Source organism: Gymnoscopelus braueri (genome assembly GCF_963280865.1).
Source record: "Gymnoscopelus braueri genome assembly, chromosome: 7".
Taxonomy (NCBI): Eukaryota; Metazoa; Chordata; class Actinopteri; order Myctophiformes; family Myctophidae; genus Gymnoscopelus; species Gymnoscopelus braueri.
Window position 1 is genome coordinate 16,698,248 of NC_137608.1, and position 22,560 is coordinate 16,720,807.

Here is a 22,560-nt window from a genome sequence, read left to right on the forward strand (position 1 = left end):
TACAGTGGCTTGGGTCGTGACAGATGCGGCCACACAGACCCAACATTTAGCACACAGTTCAATCATGGATTTCAACGTAAAGAAACTAGCTTGCGATGCCGGGGTGTTTTTCACACGGGCAGTTCAGGTAATTATGTAACTGGTAATAATTCCTAAACGTGTCGCTTTCATTTTTAACGGCCAGTTGAATCGGCAACGTTAGAGCTAATACTGCCCAACAACCGTAACGTTAGCATTAGGCTAAGCTAGCTAGCACTTCGGCAAGCTCGAGCTTGCCGAAGTGCTAGCTAGCTAGTACCGTAGTAGGTAGCAGATTAAATGGTCGTGTGTCATACGTCACTTTGAGATTATTGACATTATTCTGCATCTTTAGATTGAGAGAAATAAAAAGTAGGCTCCAGAATGATCGTGTTTACTATAATAACAGTTGGCTCTAACGAACCGAGCATCATTCAACAGGGTTATGTTATGTACGTGCGACTTGCTAGCTGCGTGCTAGCAGCACTACATCAGTATCAACGTCCCATTTTTTTTCAGTTGAATTTCCTTAATGAATTGGCCAGAGAGAAGTTGACACTAGTGAAAGTGAAGTGCATTTACAATAAAATGACTGAATGACAAGCGAGAGCTTATAGTGACAAACTCCTCGGACTCGAACTTTGCGGTGTCACGATTACAACAGGTTTTTGGGTTTATCCCGCTGCGTCACGAACCCGTGCTCAGTTCTATAGGGCTGTCACGATTACACATTTATTTAAGTTGACGATTAATTGTCACTCAAATAATTGCGATAAACGATTTAATTGTGTGTTTGACATTGGAACTTATGAATACAAAATTAATTTCTGTTTGCCTTTTAGGCTTCGTAATAAAAAATTGCACAGGCCACATATGACAAATAACTTAAATATACATAGACATTATTTACGTATTTAATAATTGTATACATTTGAAAAAAGCAGAAATAGCAGATCTATAAGCTTACAACTCGTCACAAGCTTGTAGATCAGCTATTTCAGCTTTTTGAATATTTTTAACATGGTATCGATTATGACGATTATGCAAAAATAATTGCGATTAACTTGAATAATTGCGATTAGACTATTTATATAATAATTGTGACAGGCCCACTCAGTTCCTTAGGCTTGTTGTCGCTGAGCTGGGTAAATACCATAATAACAGCCTACAGGTGTACTCTGGATATAATGCCAATATATTATAACATGTCAATGATGCCATTGTAACAGGTTTTGGGAGACGAGGGAGCGTCTGTTTCTATGATGCTACTCCTGCTTTAGCCCATTTAGACCTGAGGACCCGATTCTATTAAATGTCTCTTAAGTCCTAACAGTTTTCTGAAAAACTTATGTTTCTATGTCATTGGTTCTCAAACCTTTTCATGTCAAGGACCACCAAATTGATATTTTATTTGTGCCAGTGGTCCCCAGAAGCAAAGATTTTAGTTAAAATGTTGGCTTTAAAAAGTATTCAAAATGTACTCGAGATTTAAAGAAAAAAAAGTAGCCAAAGTATAACATAGGGATTAAGTGGTCAAATGATTGTGACGCTATATTAACTAATTTTGCTGGGGACCCCCTGGTACCTAGCCTGGTAAACCCCCCTCCCTGCTGTGAAACAAAATGTGTGTCGCAAGCTTCTTCCATTTGACGGAGTCAGGTTACCTGGTACCCCCGCAAGCAAAGACCCCTGGGTCTACAGAACCAATCATCTGTAGAGTTTCTATGATGGCACTGTCTTGACTCCTTCTTTAGTTTACAGAGGAGAAGTTGGGACATTCCGAGAAGACGGAGCTGGATGCACACTTTGAGAACCTGCTGAGCCGTGCAGACTGCACCAAAAACTGGACAGAGAAAATCTTCAGGCAGACAGAGATCCTGTTGCAGCCGAACCCAAGTAAGACTAGGACAATGACACGGTCATTAAATGACCAACAGTCAGCTGACAGTTGACAGACAGATCATCCATTCTTTGCATTAGCGCACATACCCTTGGGAATTTGTACGTTCAGTTTGGAAACAAAACTTAACCCTCTATGCATTTCACACAATTTTTTGGGCGAGATGGGTGGTCCCTGTTATATATATCAATAATAATTTCATATAATATAAAAATATAATATAATATTCCATATAATATTCCAGTCCTCCAGACAATAATTACCCCCCGCCCCCCCCCCCCCCCCCACACACACACACACACACACACACACACACACACACACTTTTAATATATTAATAAAAGCAAAACAAGTTTTTATATGCATGTTGTGCGTAACCCCAAACATGTTAAAAAAGTGAAATTTATCCTGTCAATTGGTGGCACTGTGTCCCACTCCCATATGGCTTTACTTCGAGAAAGTTTCATGTGACATTCGGTGAAGGATGGGCTTAAGTGTAAGACATAATAAACCATAACTTACCCTAGACTACTGTGCTCATACTTGGTATCAGGAACTATTCAAGGATTTGAGTGAAGGAAAGCCGCAAATCAACAAACGTACATGAGCGTGACGGCGTGTGATGTTCCTCAATTTGTACAATAACATTAGATGGGCATCCTGCCACAAATTGCTAACCGCACAAAATCTAGGACATTATTTCATAATTCGTATGTAATATGGACCCCCTGTGTGTCTGGAATAAAGTTTGAATTGAATAATATTGGATTGGTTACATTACTGGGTAGGAGTGCATCACTCTTTAGTCACTAAAGAGACGAGCAGTCATAGCTAGTACATTTGTGAGAAACAAATTGGAAAGAGAAACTGCACAGAAACTGCACAAATAGTAATTATTATCTATTATCCTCCCCCCTAGACAGAAGGCCAAACTTACTTCAGCCCCTAATTTTATTCCATGCAGACATGTATGGCGTTATTATTATTATTTATTTATTTTAAATTGAAAGGGTGGTGTAAGGTAAAAAGTTGTTGTGTTCCTTGGGTCCAACACCATGCAATAGAGGGTTAATAATAGATGCAAAACCACATTTTATTTTATTTCTTTTACATTTTCTACAACCACTGATATGCAACGAGATCAAATTACACTGTAATTAATACAGCTTGATAACGAGCAGCAGCAGTTTTACAATGATATGCAGTACCATGTTGGAGAGCAGGGAACTCTAACTTGTGACTTTTTGATTCTCCATGCTACAGTTGATCATACTGGTGAGTATTATGCCTCCTCCTCTAGTGTAGTGGTTCTCAACCTGTGGGTCGGGATCCCCAAATGATTTTAGGGGGTCCCCAGATGATTAGTTTAATGTGCAACATTGTATTCTCACTCAACAGTAAACAAACCAACATACAATTTAAGTGTATACAGGGTATCTGCACTTACAAATTGACAATTGAAGGACTTTTAAGACCTTTTTAACACTTCTGAAAATAATTTGTTGTCAAACATTGGGAAAATTGTCAAATATTATTAAAATAGCTGATCTCTTGTGAGGCGTTGTGAGCATGTAGATCAGCTATTTTCACATTTTGTATCTGTGGAAACGAGTCAAACAAAATGTAATGCCTCAACTCCTTCAATTCCAAGTGCTTGTCAGGGTGGGGGGTCCCCAGTTCACAACTTCACATATGATTATTTTAGGGGGTCGCGGCCTGAAAAGGTTGAGAACCAATCCTCTAGTGCCCTGCTATTGGAATCCTTTCATGCGTGTGGACTGCTAGTACAGATTTTTGGTCTATAGATGAACAGGGTGGGACATTAACACCAGCCACTGTTCAAATGCTCCAAAAATCCCTGTGGGCTCAGGGTAAGAGTATCTACTGTTAACACTGCTTGTGCTTTGATTAAACTGATTTATAGATTACTGTCAATTCAAAAAATTGTATTTGGCCAGCGAAATAGTGAAATTGTTTTGTTGAGTTTGGAACCCGCCGGCTGCCTAGAGTGGTCATAAACAGTTGGTTTCCTACCCTGGACATGAACTTGACCAAATCAACTCTACCATTTGGTATAAAAATCAAATACGACCATGACGGACACTTTTATTTATCCAAAGAGACTCACAATTCATAAGGTGCTTAAATAATTACAGTGGGTAATATCTACCAATCCAGCACCACCAGTGAAGGCTTCAATCAACAATGTTGTGCCTTCTCTGGGCACACCTGGGCCAGCAGGTGCTGTGGGTGGATAAATAACCAGCATGGGACATTTGAAAAGCTCAGTGTTTGTGATTTAACTTGTGTCTCTATACACCTTAATTGCCTATGAGGGGCTCTTTGGTTTCCCCCTCTCACTTTATTGCCCTATGTGCAATTCCCACTCATTGTGTTTGTGTGTGACTGGTTCATAGACATTCCTCAGTATTTTAGCATCATCCATATCTGAATTGTTGATGAATACCGTTGTATGGTGTGTAGTGGTGTGTGTGTCTTTGTAGTGTGTAAGTTATAATTATAGTCTGATGGGTCATAATGTTTAGAGAGTTTTCCCATACCTTTGGAAAAATAGTTGACCTTTATCTCTATACCATTTAGAGTCTGATCTTTGTTGCTTATACTGATTCCTCAGATGCCGTTAATTGATGTTTTACATCATAAACGGACATAGGCCTTGAATGGCAGATATTCCATTCTATTCACAGCAGACCAAACATGTGAAAACTTACTTCAATGGTTTAAAGCTCCCCCAAAAATATTTTCTTTAATGGCGCAACGTTTCGACCTTATAGGTCTTCATCTTGCAAATGATTTGCCCGATGAAGACCTATAAGGTTGAAACGTTGCGCTATTAAAGAATGAAAGAATAAAATGTTGGGAGCTTTAAACCAGTGTACAGATGTTTCACCTTCTTCTCCTTGATTCTTGCCTTGATGTCCAGATGTCCTAAATACAGGTACAAGACACAATCTCCTCTGTGAACTTACTTCAATGAACACATACGTATGAGCTTATGAAGGACGTTTTCAGATGTTTTAATGCTGCTATGAATGCCATTCTGTCATGCACAGAGAATGTGGTCTGCGGAAATGTGGTATTTTAGAGATATCTTACTACATTTAAGTTTTTTGCCAGAACTTTTAACAGGATTTGATACCATATGACGAGAGCTGACCGCCAGTAGCAGCATTTAATTATTTGGTGAAATACATACAGAGCTCTACAAATTAGAATGGTAAATCCATCCAAGAAATTGCATTTAGTGTTTTATGACTGTTTGTGGAATACATGAAATGTATGGAATATCAGCCATTCTAGGGCTATAATAGACAGGGCACAGCGATCATGTAAATCCATGTGTTTTCTCCACCAAATTTGCTGCCATTGTCACATTTACAGATTCTGCTACCTGGCTAATGCGACTTCTGGTGAATTCATTATCTGCATGAATGGGGGTAGAGGTTAGCCAAAGGACTCGAGCGCTGTTCCATTTGCCTGCCCCTGCCATAAATCAGGGTCTCTGTCTCTTTCTCCACAGGCGCGAGGATTGAGGAGTTCCTCTATGAGAAGCTTGATAGAAAGGCACCGAACAGAATCACCAATGGGGAACTGTTGGGCCAGTACATGCAGGATGCAGCCAAGGATTTTGGTGCTGGAGCTCCTTATGGTTAGTGTGTGGATGCTAATAATCTTAGATTTCACTTAAATTTAGGCATTTTGTAAATTAGAAACTTTTGTTTTTCTTCGGCGGTTCCCCTCTATGCAGTATGTTACTCAATGGGTTCAGTATGGCATTAACACTGGTTAAGAGAGTAACATTCTGTGTTTAGCGCAGAATTTCCCACTGGCACTAGTGTGCAGCATCCACCAAATGCGATGTTATGTTTATCTTAATCGTATTTCTATCAGCGTTTCACTCTTTTACTTTCTTCTGCTGTTTTTCCTCACAGGGTGAGAGTAAAGTCTAATAGATAATGAAAGCCATTGAGCTTTATTGGATTTCTTCCCCTCTTTCCCCATCATTCACTGCCCTAAGGGATGGCGTCCTTTCGTCAGCCCAATAGAAATGAATCATGGTCTCTCCCTCTCTGGTGAACATGAGGATCAATATTGCTCTTCTTTAACAGCATTCAGTTGCAGCCTAGTCTCTGCAGCCTGCAGCAGTACTTATTTAGGATATCTATTAGGGGTTTCTGATTAGGAATTTTGGGGCCGATACAGATCACGTTTTAAAAAAGAAGAAATGTTTACTCTTTGCTACTACAGTATCTGTACGACGCATTTTGGTAAGCTCTCTTTTAATAAAAACAGGAAATCATTAGGATTTTGCAATTGGGTAATTTGGCAAGATCCCCGATTTATAATGAAAATTGTGGCCTATCAATAAGAGCATGCCTTGTGCCTGTCAATTGAAGAATCAAAAGTGAACCAGTGGCAATATCATGTGCTGGCGATGCAGCTTCAATAAAAAAACAATCACTCTATTGAGTGATTGTTTTTTTTATTAACCAATTTATTCATCCATTCATTCATTAGTACTATTTGTGCAGTTTCTCTTTCCAATTTGTTTCTCACAAATTTGCTAGCTATGAGTGCTTGTCTCTTTAGTGACTAAAGAGTGATGAACCCAGTAATGTAACCGATATTATGAAATGATGTCCTAGATTTTGTGTGGTTAGCAATTTGTGGCAGGATGCCCATCTAATGTTATTCTACAAATTGAGGAACAGCCCACGCTCATGTACGTTTGTTGATTTGCGTCAAATCCTTGAATAGTTCCTGATTTCCTAAAAGAACAACTTGCTGACGCAGCACAATTTATTACTATGTTTTGAATACTTTGCGATACTTATACGTTAATATTTTTGCTGAACAATAACTTGTGTCCTTTTCCAACCATCTCCAGTGCCAGAAGTATGAGCACAGTAGTCTAGGGTGAGGTATGGTTTATTATGTCTTACACTTAAGCCCATGCTTCACCGAATGTCACATGAAACTTTTCATGTGAGGTGCTATATAATGATAGATTAACATTTGTTCAGTATCAGCCGATAGCACTACAGTAGCAAGTGCTCGTTTCTTGGCACAAGTCTTTCACTGATACTATATCAGATCACATGAATAATGTGGGGCTGTGTAGACATGGCAAGTTTAAGTCTGCCGTGTTCTAAATCTGTTTAATGGGCAGGGAAACCCACTCCGTTCACACCTCTGTTGTATCTACATAGAAAAAAATCAACCTACCTACCGCTTTTATAATTTTTTTAGCAATGAAGAGTAAAAAATGCTGCAAGTCTCTATGTAGGTGTCTTGTAGTGGTTGTAGTTTGGTATCTCAGTTGCGGTCTATCCATTATTCATGTATGTGGGTTCACTGGGTTACTAGGTGGAGCTGCAAGTGTCCTCATATCAGCATACATTGCGTTGGTAACGGACTTAGCAACAGTTGTGCCCTAGTAAATTGACATTGTCCGCTTGTCTCATACAGTATAACAACAAATCAAAGGCTGCTATAAATTACGAAATTTATGATGTAAGAAAAGATGTGAAAAGTAATTTTATGTTGTTTTTTGCTACAGGTAAATGTGGTCCTTGATATATCGTACACAGTACTTAAGTATATTTAACCACATGAACCCTACCGTCCCTATTCAGACATTTGGCAAAAATAGCAGATCTACAAGCTCACAGCGGGGTGAAGAGATTTGGTGTAAGGGAAGAAAAGAAGCAGACCAAGTAGGACTAAGTTCAACAAAGTACTGTATATAGGGTTTAAGTTAATCAAAACCTCAGGGTCCACTGGGTCCATTCATGTACAAAAAGTAGTTTTCTTTAATGTATGATATATGAATCGATTCAAAATCAACTAAATCAATTAACTACTTGAAAATAGCCGATCTACAAGCTCATCATAACGTTTTGCATTGCGACTCATTGTATTGTATAGCTTTAAAGCTTTAAAGGTAACAATATTTTCCCCTCCAAATGTGATTACTTAATTAAAATCAAAAAATCTGTTAACCCCACTAGCCTGGCTCCACCCCCTGAATCGTTAGCCTCGCATTCAGTGTCTGGTGACGCTGTCGAAGGCGGGTGTTTCTCGGTTGAAAATCTGGGATCGGGATAATCCAGAATGAACCAATGGCCAAAGAGTCCAATTTTGGCCATGCCCCCATCTCAGAAAACGGCTGCACTGAGAGGGCTTTCAGACTGAATAATGGAGTGAAACTAAATGAAAATTCAGGCTGAGTGTCAGGCTATAACCCCACTGAAAGAGGCAGGAAATTCATTTGATAATTTCCAGATCTTTAACAAAAAATAGATATATAATTTTCTATATTTGATTAATAATCTGGTTATTTTGGAAATTAATGTGTGCGTGTTTGTGCATATACTTTTTTTCCAATAGGAACGACTTTGATCAAGGTGGGAGAGTGTGAGAGGAGACTTGGAGGGGCTGAGAGGGAGTTCCTCCAGGCTTCAGCCATCGGCTTCCTCAACCCACTCCGTAACTTTCTGGAAGGAGACTGGAGGACCATCTCAGTGAGTTTGAACTCTACCTACTACGACTTAGGTCATTGTTTTCCTACGTTTTTAAAATGTTTTTATTCTGGTTCTTATTATATATAATATAAATTATATTTAATTTATTATATTATCTTAATAAATTAACTCTCTCAGTGCCACGCCCCGAGATATCCCCGAGTTTTTCCCGAGTACCCTCAGTGCCAGCACGAGAAATCCCGAGTTTTTACTTTTGACTGTGGTCGCGCTATTCTGTTTATTTTTCATGATCACTTTCGCTTCCTGACTCCTTCCCGGAGCCGGATGTAAAAAAAAAAAATCATTTCCGGGTCACGTTGTTTTTCTCTGGTGATTTTCGGCCAGAATAGGGAAAGTCATGGTTTTTCACACGGTATAAAAAGCGAACGGAGAGGTCCACGTCTACTCTCTTTGGTCTGGGTGACGATCAGTCATCGTAGTCGTGTATCGCATCGTAATTTAGCCCCATCAACGATTGTCGAAAATGTCAACATCCGGTTATGACCGGATATGACGTGAGCCTGTTTGGGATGGGGTGAGTGAGCCAGCGAGGTCATCGATGTGTCGATTTGTTGCTCTCTACTGGTAGAACTGTATTATGGGTTTAAAAACCCAATCAGATCATTTATTTGAATGAAAAATTACAAAAAAAAAAACGCAAATTGCTGGCACTGGGGGAGTACTTTATGAAAATACTCTTGGCACTGAAAGAGTTAATATAAAAACAAGATTTGTGTTTAGAAATGTTTAGAAGTTTGAGGAACTAAGTGTTATGATGTGAAATCTGTTTTAATTTGAGATGTTCAGCTTTTCTAATGTAACCAAATAAACCAATATTATGAAATAATGTCCTAGATTTTGTGTGGTTAGCAATTTGTGGCAGGATGCCCATCTAATGCTTGTCTACAAATTGAGGAACATCACACGCTCATGTACGTTTGTTGATTTGCAGCTTTCCTTGAATAGTTCCTGATTTCCTAAAAGAACAACTTGCTGACGCAGCACAATTTATTACTACAGTATACTACTCCAGTGCCAGATACCAAGTTTGAGCACATTGCTCATACTTTTTATTCTGGTTCTTTTTATATATAATATAAATTATATTTAATTTATTATATTATATATAAATTATTTATTATATATATATAATAAATTCATATAAAAACTAGATTTGTGTTAAGAAATGTTTAGAAGTTTGAGGAAGTGTTATGATGTGAAATCTGTTATAATTTTCCAATCAAAGAACTCTGAATGCAGCCACCAGAGGGTAGCAGTGTAGATTTCCCCTCCCAGTCACAGGATCAAGAGTGAACTTTATAACCTACTATATATACGATTTTGTTGCACCATGTGAGTAGGCAGAGTAGCTGCTTGACAAGTCTCTTTCTCCTGTCGATGTGGGCTTCAGAAAGAGAGGCGTCTCTTGGAGAACCGTCGTCTGGATCTGGACGCCTGTAAGGCCCGCCTGAAGAAAGCCAAGTTGGCAGAAGCTAAGGCTTCGGTGAGTCCCCCCATGCAGCCCCTTCCCTTCCACGTCCTTATACTTCCACCCGATAGCCTTCTCTGCCTCCCCAGACACCCAACTGAACTCACCCATCATTCGTCTAATCGTTTACTGGCTGGCATTGGGGTGTTTTTCCCCTGACTAACATGTGTTTTTATTCTAATGTTTACAGTGCGAGGGAGATGTGAGTATTTTTGAAATATTGTGTTATCCCCCTCTTGCCTGGTTTTTTCCCCCTTTCTCACATGCTTTGGCAATTTCACCATTGGCACTGTGGAATCTGATTATTCTCACAGCTAAGTGGAAAGGCAATGAGTGGGAAGGGAAAAAAAACAGTCTTTAACTATTGTAGATTTTGTGAAGTGAACATATTGAACTTCCAGCAAAGTAGGAGTGTAACACCAGCCAAAAAGCCACTTTTGCATAAATGTTGTTGCTCCTTAAAAATCGAATTAATTGGTCAATGGTAAAAGTGGTTGGCTACGTTTAAAATACTGATGCCCAAAAATAATTGAATCCCTATCCTTAAACTATAAACTAACTCACTATGACCTTTGAATCCAGGCAGCAGAGCATCTGATCGAAATAGAAAGATTTGGGTAAATTCTTTGTTGGTTCCAGGGGATTGGAAATTGGGACCCACACACTGCTTCCTATGCCAAATTCCTACAATAATTTCTAAACGTTTCCATATATTAAACAATTTTTCTGAAGAATCTGAGTGTTCATACAAATTTAGCATTTGCATTAAGTTAGCAATTTTATACTGGCACTGGGTGAAAAAATGGGTTACAAAATTGTGGGATAAAAATAGAAAAAAGTTAACAATTTTAACATTGCAGTCAATGCATGTTGTACAACCCATTGACATATCTTTTAACGTTTTAGATGCAGGAGAATTTAAGAGAATGTAATTCCAGGTCAACTGGATGCACAAGGTTCCACTGAGTCTTTAAGCACTACATTGTCTCTAAGTAAGCACCATTTTGGCAAATTGTAAACATAGACAAATGTAGGGCTCCAGCCTCCAGAGCTTAATTTCTATAATCGTATAGCTATTTTTGTATTTATTTGTAAATATCGTCACAGTCGGGCAGAAACCTCCTATATCTATATTCTAACTTTTTGTGTTTTCTTTTTGTAAATGAATGCCCTACTTCATATCAGATCATACTAGCAGATCTACAGGCTCATAGCGCGGCACATGAGCTTGTAGATCACACAAAAAGTAGCAAAAGTATCAGATTCACAAGCTCAAAATGCTGCGCGAATTCTGAATTCCCACAGACGTGTTTAATATCGCGTCAAATAAGAACTGTGTTCCAAAAATAAACATCCGGCGGTTTGACTCATATGGATATGAAGCATCAACTGACGGTGAGAAAGCGCTAATGAATTAGTAACATTTTCGCTAGAAACAGACTGTATCAAATATGAGTGACTATCATAAATGATACAGAGCCACCTCCGTGACAATACCGCAGAGCCAGTTTGTTTATTTTTGGATCACAATTCTTATATAAAACGATTCTAAGATGACCCAATGTTATTCTCCATAGAGAAATTACTTCCGCGATCCAGGGGATGAACGAGTGACGTCAGGACTTCTGTACTCTATAGCACCAATTAAAAATGTGCTTTATTGCAGCTACGTGCTCCTATAGCACCAATTTAAAAACTGCTTTATTGCAGCTACATGCTCCTATAGCACCAATTAAAATATTGCTTTATTGCAGCTACGTGCTCCTATAGCACCAATTTAAAAACTTCTTTATTGCAGCTACATGCTCCTATAGCACCAATTAAAATATTGCTTTATTGCAGCTACGTGCTCCTATAGCACCAATTTAAAAACTGCTTTATTGCAGCTACGTGCTCCTATAGCAGCACGTAGGTGCAATAAAACAGTTTGGAGTCCTACAGTGCATGAGCGTTTATTTTCTTAAATTTTAATTTGTACCGGTCTTCGCTCAGCAGCACCTGGCTGCCCAACTTTCTGTTTTGGATGTGCATGTCCTTCCTGTCTTTCCCGTCTTACAGCGGTGTCACGGAAATAGCTGATCTGCAGATATTATGGAAGTGTAAATCTGGCTTTTTTTCCGTCTGAAAACGTCATGGTGCTTGCCTAGAAGCGCTTCCAAACGCTCGAGTTGAAAATATTTCAGCTCTCAGCAAGCAGATACAAACGGCACATGTGAACACACAAGCGCAAAATAAATGCTCGGCACCCTGTCACACTGCTGGGGCTCCCATAGTAAACAATTCAAAACAACATACTCTGCGCTCACTCCGCTCAGGAAAAAACTTCTTGGTGAACATGGCCCTTAAGATAAAGTAAATCAACATGTTGATAGAAGATACTTCTATCTGCTATTGCTATAAAGTGTCAATAAATTATTTGGTTCCCCAAATCAGCAAATTGTTCCGGATTATCATTTGACATAATTACGTCTCTAGTTGCATGTCAGTCTTATTTATTATTATATGGTATTATTATTATTATATATTATTATTATTATTTGAAAAAATCTCAATCTGTGTTACGGATAAAGACCTATGTTGTGTGAGTCCCATCCAGACAATCTCTGCCAACTGTTCCATCCATTTATGCACCACAAGTGCTGGAATGCCTGGTCTCAAAGGTCCTAAAGCCTAATTTATGCTTTGGTGAAAAGGTGCCTTGCAACATATTGCTCATTTAATTTTATATGTAATATTTTGTCGAGCAACATCTCACGCAACACTTTTTCGCAGAAGAATAAATTACATTTAATTGTCATCATGCTTGCCCCATTACACAATGGCCAAGGAATGTTTATATACTTCCAAGATTCCATGCTAGTTTTCTTGACGTGATCTTTTTCTTCCTTTTGATGGGGTTTCAAAGGTCTGATTGATGACGCACTGCCGCAAACGGAAGCCCCTTTGGCTGCTGGCAAATCACACTTTTGAAACCCACTGTATACGCATGTAAACAGCACGTGCTCTCTATATAGAAATATTGATTCATTGGCTGAGACAACCAGCAGCAAAGTCTCATTACGGGACTGTTCGTTATTTAGAATGAGGGGTGATTGGAGGATTTTATTCTGCTCGGAAATAAAAAAGGCATGACCCTTCCTGGCAGAAATATGTTTTTTCTTGAATCATTGACCCTCGTCCCACCAAATTCCGTCCCATTGTTTCTATATGCCGGTCATAGCATCTTCATCACATAAGTGGGGGGTGTGATGGGAAGTTCCCTGACCTGCTTCTTTGAATGTGATGACTATGGGCAGGGTAATGTGCATTACTATATGTCCTGTGGCTGGGCTCCTTGCTCCCACACACAAATACCTAAATCTGTGTAAATAGGACTGGAGATATGAGGAAGAGATTAGCAGGCAATCCGGGAACCATTAAATTATTTGTGGCTGTTGTCATGAAGCAGCAGCGACTCTCTGGTTCAACTCTCAGTTGATTCTTCTCAGTTTACAGTTGTTGTTGTTTTGAACAGACATGTGTCCTTTAATTGTGCAACGCCATGTCTGTTGTTCAAGTTGGCACAAAGATTGACTGATATAGGGCCATGCACAGGCCAAGCACAAAGATTGACTGATACAGCTTTTAGAGTTTGGCCAGGAGCAAGCACAATAGCAGTGGAGGAGAGTTTTTGATTAAATCTACAGTTGCTGAATTTCAAAAAGCTGTAAAATAAAGATAATAATTAATAAAATAATATATATATTTTTAATTTGATGGATTCAAATTTGTATGAACCTCCCTTGGACTAAAATAAAAAAAACATAGCCCTCCCCTGTTTTCCTCCAGTTTACCCATGTCATAAGTTTCAAATGGTCCCTAACAATTAGGTCTACACCTACAGTCAATGTCCGGTTTATTGTCTGGTATGCAGGTTGGTTTCGGTCACAGGTGAGGAACAATTGCTTGTGTGAATTGGAAAGGATGTTTATGCCTTCCACGTGTATCCTGTGTGTACTTGGGTTGTTGCATCATCCGCCTACACAGCTGGCTTCTGTAAATACAAATGTGGCAAACTTGCCTTAAGGGATAAAAGTGATGATGAAACTTCAGTGGTAGACAGAGATAGTCGAAGGCAAGTTAAATTTATTGTCCATAATTAATAATTTATCAGATTGACAAGCATAGATTCTTATTTTTTATATCCTGTTAGAATGCCCACTGTTAAAGAAAATAGTCAAAATGTTTATACTGTAAGAAACGGTATATAAATGTGTGTTGTGTGTTGTGCTTGCCGTTTGTTGTATCCATAGTCATTGATTTTGTGCATGTTGTTTGCCTACCACTGGAAGCCATGATATGTATGCTGTAAACCCTTAAACCCTGTACTGTTTCCTCTGTAGACTGCACCTGATTTTCAGGAGCAGAGACCCCGGAACTATGTGCTCTCAGCCAGTGCTTCTGCGGTAAGTAGCTGACGCGCAGTACCATGTAACCCTCTTTAACATGCTCTCCTGCCTTTGAATAGAACACAGTACCATGTAACCCTCATTAACATGCTCTTCTGCTTTTGAATAGAAGACTGTCTCTCTCTAGTGCTGTCTTAACTCATTCAGTGCCTGACTTATTTCTGGCAGTTTGGCTCTGAGTGCCAGAGTCAAAATTCATTGTAAAAAAAAGTGCTTAGGAGCCGAGATACAGCCTTTTTCAGTAAGAAGTTAAACAAGAAGTAGGCTGCACCAACGCTCCTGATTTCGTGTATAGAGGGGCGGGTGTATAGAGGCGCAGAGAGACTGCGCCTGATCCCATTGGTTCACCGATCTGTCCGTCAACCCCCGCCCCGTTAACACAACATTACGAGCGACGCCCACTGCACTCTGGTTGGTTGGGGAAATGAACACTTCCTCATACCGGGTACACCGACGCGCTGGTCCAGGCTTTTATTTTTTAGCAAAACTAAACCATAAAAGCCTGGAGATCGAGGCTAAACAAGAAGTGAATGGAGCAGAACATTTTCAAATCATGATATCTTGGGTTCTGAACATTTTTTTCCAAAAAATAAATGTCTTAGACGTCGAGTGGCACTGAATGAGTTAACAGCGGCTCTGTTATGTTCCATTGTGCCGGGTAGTTAAACGCCTAAACCCTCTAGACCCTCTAGACTATTAGCTGGACCTGAGTGGACCGTTTTTTTTTTCTTCCTACACCAAATCTCTTTGCCAAAAATGGCCGATCTACAAGCTCACAAAGCGTTGGGTCGTGAGCTTGTAGATTGGCCAGTTTTTCGCTGATGTTCCCCCCAGAATATGGATGCTGGCATTCAAGTGGGTAATAGTGTCCACCTGATGTGCCAGGTCTAAATGCGCCAGCTCCTGATTAGATACAGTAGTTGGGTATGAATGCCAGTGTTACTGTTGAGTCCCTGTGAGAAGCACAGGAGAACCACTGGTTCACCACTCATAATATTGTCCAGTCATTTTCAGTCCCATCCAAAAAAAAAAAAGGAGCTCAGTATGGTTTTCTATGCACGTCTGGTAAGTGTAGATGAACGAATGTCTAGGTCTTGACAAGTTTAAATCGAGCAGTAATTGTAAATCATTTCAAAATCAAATTTTGGTTCATCAGCACCTGCCTTCAAAGGGTTTGTGGATGTGCGCGACTGCGTTTGATCTAGCTTGAATGAGGATTATCAGAAGTTCACATCACATTTTGGCAAAGACACAATACTACACTTCACTTGTGTAGTATTGTGTCACTTGACTGTTATTAAAGATGACTGAGCCTGTTGGTAGTCAGTGACTAGTGTGTACACACACACACACACACACGCACACACATGCCGATCCAACCAATATGTCTGACTCGTAGTGTCGGGGCTTTGCAGAGTACTCGTCTGTCTGTGTCCCTTTAATGCCCATATATGGAGATCCCTAATGTCAATATACATTACCTGTATATTGGCATGCCCATATATGGTTGGTTGGGGCGCTTCTGGACAACTGGATATGCCTAATGCCTATATATGGGTTGACACCCTCAGGCGACCCCCATTTTGAAAACCTGAATCTTAGAAGGCATCCTAACCTTTGATTATTGTATTTTTGCTGCAACACTTTGGTAGCACAGCATAGGTCAGTCGTACCATTAATCAGCGTAGGGAATGTTTCTCTTGGGTGTTTTTGCAATAATGTCTTTCCTGTGATGTCATCAGAACGTGTCTCTTTCCCCTTCTCTTCTCGCTGTGCTGCGGTTTCTCAGCTCTGGAGCGAGGAAGTGGACAAAGTGAGTAAGATGACATTCAAATGATCATGAGACTTGGTTGCTCTCTATGACCCTTATAACAAAGTCATAACAGCATAACTTACCAAATACTATAACGTAAAGTAGGCTGCTGACTCTGATACATTTCACCACTGCTTATTTATTTTGACTACCCAGCTGTAATGTTTTTTTGTTGTTTATTTTATGTACCGTTTCCTGTTTACAATAGATAGACAATTCTTGGTAATTTGAAATGGGATCCTTGACCAATGCTTTCTAGACATTCATGAATAAGGATTTATTTATACTTGCTCGCCGGTGTCGCACAGCACAAATAGCCAATCTACAAGACACGTAGTGAGCTTGTAGATCGGCTATTATTGCGTGACACTGGAGCACAACCCAAGTACAAATCAGGCTTTAACGTCTGGCTAATGTTGTGTATCGTTGGGATTTAGGCAGAGCATGAGCTTCGTGTGGCCCAGACAGAGTTTGACAGGCAGGCGGAGGTCACCAGGCTGCTACTGGAGGGCATCAGCAGTACACATGTAGGTCTCATCTTCACTACATTATCCTCATTCTGTCACTTCCAAGTAGTCGTGTTAGTTTGCTTAATTTAGTTGCAATTGATGTAGGTTTGCTTAATTTAATTGCAATTGATGTAAAACATTTCTGGATTTAAAGTCGAGCTGAAATGAAAAATGTGTTTTAAAAACGTTTGCATCAGTTTCTTGGTCATATATTGTCATATTTAACAATGCTAAAGGTGGGAATGATGCAAGTTTGAAATGCGTGCCCCGCCCAGTTATGCAATATCCGTTGTACCTGGATCCCTGGTGTCGTCATGAATTCTAATGTGCACGCTACCACTTACAGTGGCACAAACATTCGTGAAGCCGATGGGTTGGGTTGGCCAACCAGGGAAACTGATGCCTACAAACCTGAAAAGTGACCATTTACAGACAGAATAATAATGTGATATGATCATCATTCGTTATCACAGGGATGCAGGGGTTAACAGAGGTGGACTGCTTCTCCTGCCGCCTGAAATCCTCATGTCTACTCGAAACATATCTTGGAATGTCAACTCGCTTGTTCTTTTTTTAAAAACGGCCACTTAATTAAAGCACGTTTCCTCACTTTATATAAATCAATGGTCGTTCTACCATCCAGAATATGCAAATGTCATGATGCTGCCGGCACGGTGTTCACACTTGCTTTCCGCAAAGAGCAGTTATAAATGCAGCCATGCCATGGTATATACACAGTATGTATGTGTGTATATGAGAGAGAGAAAAAAAGAATATGTGTGTGTGTGTATATACCCTAGATAGATACACATTTATTTATTAATGTATTTTGCTCTCCAAGTCAAGGGCATATTATTCGAGTGTGTAGAGTAGGACAATGTGGGATATATGCATGGGACTCAGCTCTAAGAATGACTGCTGTTTTCCTGTTCTGGCAAAGGTGAACCACTTGCGCTGCCTCCATGAGTTTGTGGAGGCACAGGCTGCCTACTACAAGCAGTGTCATCTGCACATGCTGGACCTCCAGAAAGAGCTGGGAAGGTGAGGACCTCATGGCAGAGCACATTGCTGTTTTTTCCCCACATGTAATATCTAGAGAAGGGTGCTTGACAGTCGCTTGTCTCGACTCACCAAGGCTTAGCTGTAATTGCAATCACAAAGACATAAATGCGTAGCCTTGATGTGTAAATGGTCGCTGTCGGGTAGAAACCTTGTATGTCCAAAGCGTTACTTTTCAGGAAATGGGGAAAATAACCTGTGTTCCAATGGATCCAATGTAGTTATTTATTGTCACAATCTCTTGTTAATTCTTTTCATTGGTTAAATATGGGGGAATATATTTATGACAAAAAAATGTTTTTGTTTTCTGCCTGACGGCAATATTTCACCAATCTGGACCGCTGGAACATCACAAATGTCTAGTTGCATTGTCAGATTCTGAACTGATTCTGTGAACCACAGTGTTACTCGAAAGAAACACATGACCCATTCATGTCATTCACTGTCTTGCATGCATCAGTTCGAATGGAGATGCGTGAGTATGACTCAGAATACAAATTGTGCAATCACACCTTTTTCCGGTTGTGTGTTCTGCTGACTACTAAATTTGTCTATAGCTTAGGGTGTGAGCCTTTTTCTTCCCTACTTCTGGTTTCCCAGGTTCCCCAATGCATTCACCACAAACGTTGGCCCGCCCATGTCTGCTGGTGCCGGCTCTTCCCTGCCGAGCACCACAACCAGCCCCACCATGGAGGGGGACACGCTGACGATTGAGGATGTGCAGGCACCAGCCACGGGCACCCGTAAGGCCAAGGTCTTGTATGACTATGATGCAGCTGACTCCAGTGAGCTCTCCCTTTTAGCTGATGAGGTGAGGGTACCAAAGCACACGATGCCCAAATGGGGACCATGTCTTTGAGCTTTTTGCTATAGTGTAAAGAAAGAAAAAAGTACAATTCATCCACCTACACGACACCATAATAAATGAAAGATAAAAATAGATAAATAATAAGCGAAGAGAACATGGATGTGCTCGCTTCCCTGCAAGGCCACTGATCATAGAACATGTTGCATTGTTCTTCTATTTTTAACCTGCATCCATCAGCACATCATCATGTGATGATGAAGTGTTTGTCCCAGTTAACCTTTTGTTACAGAAGAACAGTGCATTCTTCTGTAATTAAATTTCCTCAGCAAGGATAGGAATAGAAAAACACTTGGCCTGAAGAGATCATATGATTATTTAAGGATGTAACATTTAGCCAGCTGTTGAGTGATCAGTGCTAGTCGACCAAAAATCTTTGTTGGCTAAACTAAATTTAGAAAGAAAGACATCCATAACTTGCTGTAGGGGACGATCTCACCGAGACACGTCACTTAGAATATGTCGCCAGCAAAATAGTGTTGATTTTGACAGCTACGGTAATTTTTATTTAGTTTTTGTCATAGTCTTTAAAAAACCAATTCCATTCAGTTTTAGTCATATTTTAGTCATCTGAAATGTTTTACTGTTAGTCTAGTTTTAGTCGTGTTAATATCATAAGATTATAATAATCAACTTTTGCGCAAGACGCAGAGTCATAGCTCTCCTTCCTGTTTTGATGCACGTTGGTCCACACCACAGGTGCACCACGCTGTTTTGCCCAATGCGTTATTTGGCAAGGCATCTGAACCTGTAGCGACACATCTCAGTGTGATCACCTCCCTACAGTAGATGCTAAAGTTTACCTCATAAAATTGACTTGTCCTATTAATACATGAGAGCATTAACTAGACCCGTCACAATTATTACATAATCGCCGAATTGCAATTATTCGAGATAATAATTGCAATGACTTTGCATTATTGTCGTAATCGTTTCCATGTTGAGAAATGCAAAAGAAATTCCCAAAAATAGCGTAAATTGCAGATCTACATGGTGACGTGTTGTGAGCTTGTAGATCGGCTATTTAGCTATTTTTAAGATATTTTGAAAGTATAAAATTATTAAATATGTCAGTTATATCTTTATATATTTAAGTTATTTGTCATATCTGCCCTGTGCAAGTTGTGTTTACAAAGCCTAAAAGGCAAACAGAATTATTTTTGCATTCATATGTTCCAATGTTTAAATTAGTGTTCCTCTCTTCCAAGCTACTGCTGCTTTTAGCTCGCTTCACTTCAATGAACTTGAAGCTGGGCTGAATGCGGAAACAATGTGCAACGTCTGACCAATCACAGTAGCCAAACTAGTTCGGGTGGTCACAACATCTCGGGAGGCACCGAACACCCGAAATCAGTTCCGAGACCGCCCACCCAAAGCTCTGAATGATGTCATATTGTAGTTTTGGGCCAGCCGAATACATTTCGGTGTAGTATGCATAGGGCATTGGGCGTGACAGCCCTACTAGACACCTAAAATAACATAGAATTGGTTCTCATTGTGTCTCATCCCACAGCTTATCACAGTATACACGGTGCCGGGCATGGACTGTGATTGGCTCATTGGAGAGAGAGGCAACCAGAAAGGAAAAGTGCCTGTCACGTATCTGGAGCTGCTTAGCTAAAGAGGACACACACACACACACACACACACACACACACACACACACACACACACACACACACACATACGCATGCACATTCACACACATGGACACAGTCAAATGCACGCTATTACACACACACACACACACATGGACACACACACACACACACACACACGCGTCACAAACATGCATACAGGCACACAAACATAAACGGATACATGAACACAATGACGCAGACACATTGATACTAGCATAACTTTGAGGACACTGTTTACTGTTATCCTAAAGTTTATTTCCGCTTGTAAGCAAAAAGCGTCCTCACTAGTTGTGTTCTGGTAATAATATAGATAAGGAGGACTTCTGGGGACTCACAAGTATGCATTTGATATGGTATACATACACCCACTTGTTCCTTTCCGAATGCACTGGAAGATTAACAACAAGGACACTACACAGAAGTGTTTATGGAGGAATTGTTGCATTTACAACTTGAATAGGAATTGTGTAGGAATTAAGATCGGTAATATTGTGAATGAAGTGAATCACCCTGAAAAAGAAAAACATTCCTTTTTGTTGGTTCTGTTATTTTGATTTTGTTTTCCTAGTTGTGTATTTCTTTGTGTATCTAGTTGTTTCAGGGTGGCTTTGATCTAACAATGCTGGTTGAAGTTGAATCTTGTTGAGTCATCATGAATTGGCAGACACCCCACACACATATTTACTTGTTCTGCACCGTTCGTAACAATCCCTATCAAAGTTTCTATCTATGCCCTGGATCAGTGGTTCTCAACGTGGGTCCAGGCACCCCCAGGAGTCCTTGAGGCGGTTTTTAAGTCAGAGAATGTGCAAATGGAACCAAATGGACCCTTATGGTTTTCATCTGTATACACTCTGACTAAAATGAACACTGCAGACTTTAAAGTGTAGATTGGGGTAATAATAATGTTGACAAATAGGGGTCCGTGGTCTAATGCATATCAAACTGGGGGTCCTCGACATCAAAGAAGGTTGAGAATCACTGCTCTAGATAGTACTGTATGTAAGTAAACCTTCTCCACTCACTACCACTTTGGCTCACCCCTATCCCATAGCATAGGATTATGGATATTTTCCTCTTGGTCATTACAAACAGTTCTGCAGCAAAAAAAATATTGTAAGTTCAATAACTACTAACTGCCTTAACGTGAAGGGAAATAACACTGCTATGGTCATCTGCTATAATCCAGACATGCTGTCTGTGTTGCAAATGTCCACTCAACAACAGAAGACGTTTCTCCGAGCAAACACAATCCTGTACTACACAGTGTGGCATGCAAGACTGTAACTCATTACTATGATGTGAATATGCCTGTTTGTGTGTCATCTTAGTTTCTTTGATCCCCCTATGCAATTGATTATTATATATTTTTTTCCCCCTCTCTCCTTTGTATCTTAATGATTCTCTTTCCCATTGTCTGTTAAGTCATTGAAGTGTCTTTTTGATTCTTAGTGCTGCATGTGCTACTTTTTAGTAGCTTGTCCGGGTTGTACCTACGTTTTATGTATATGATGTAACAAGTCTATTTCTCTCAGATCTTTAGTACCAAAGCATTTGCACACAGAGCTGTGTTGCCGTACATGCATGCACTCTGTCGAGGGTTTATCATCGCTACTGTGATTTTGTTTTCCTTCACCTTTATCATTTTTTTTGTTGCTTTTTCAGTATATATTTATTGCCGGTCCCTAAGCCATGCTGAATGAATGAAATGTATGGAATTTAATTAAAAGTAACCTTTATTTGGATTCCATTCTCATGTATATATTCTTTTTTGAAAACCTAATATAGTTGCTACTGAGTATTTAACCACTTGAAGCCTAGTGTCCATATTCTGGGGTGAAAATGTTTGGCGAAAATAGCTGATCCACAAGCTTGTAGATACTGTAGGCTATTTTTGGCAAAGACATTTGGTGTAGAGGAGGTGGCATAGAACCCTGGGGGTCAATTAAGTATATAGGCTTTAAGAAGTGGTTAAAGAGTTACAAATATCTTGGATTAAAATTCTCAGTTGCCACAACTGATTTCAGTCATTTGGATTCCATAGAAGCCAGCATGTCTTCAATGAAAGCATGTTGCACAGCGAAAATAGCCGATCTATAATATAGAATACAATCGAAAATAGCCCATCTACAATCTCTCAATGCGTCGCAGATTGTAGGTTGTAGATAGGCTATAGATATAGCCTATCTACAATCTCTCAATGGGTCTGTGACGCATTGAGAGATAGTAGATACTGTAGGCTATCGCATTGATAGATTGTAGATAGGCTATCGC

The 22,560-nt window shown here is 39.8% G+C and overlaps 1 protein-coding gene across 2 annotated transcripts; it reads left to right on the plus strand.

Annotated features, from left to right (window-relative positions):
* Positions 1 to 2: 2 nt before the first annotated feature.
* On the plus strand, positions 3 to 22,031 carry sh3glb2b (SH3-domain GRB2-like endophilin B2b). 2 transcript variants are annotated; one of them, XM_080432306.1, is made up of 12 exons: positions 3 to 127; positions 1,773 to 1,914; positions 5,460 to 5,588; positions 8,330 to 8,463; positions 9,875 to 9,967; positions 14,335 to 14,397; positions 16,190 to 16,213; positions 16,651 to 16,740; positions 17,663 to 17,763; positions 18,242 to 18,256; positions 18,382 to 18,592; positions 20,160 to 22,031. In XM_080432306.1, exons 1-12 carry the CDS (start codon positions 65 to 67, stop codon positions 20,265 to 20,267), a joined length of 1,173 nt encoding a protein of 390 aa, XP_080288432.1. In that variant the 5' UTR covers positions 3 to 64; the 3' UTR covers positions 20,268 to 22,031. The 2 variants fall into 2 exon arrangements, with proteins under 2 accessions (XP_080288432.1, XP_080288433.1); XM_080432307.1 differs by lacking the exon at positions 18,242 to 18,256.
* The last annotated feature ends 529 nt before the right edge of the window (positions 22,032 to 22,560 follow it).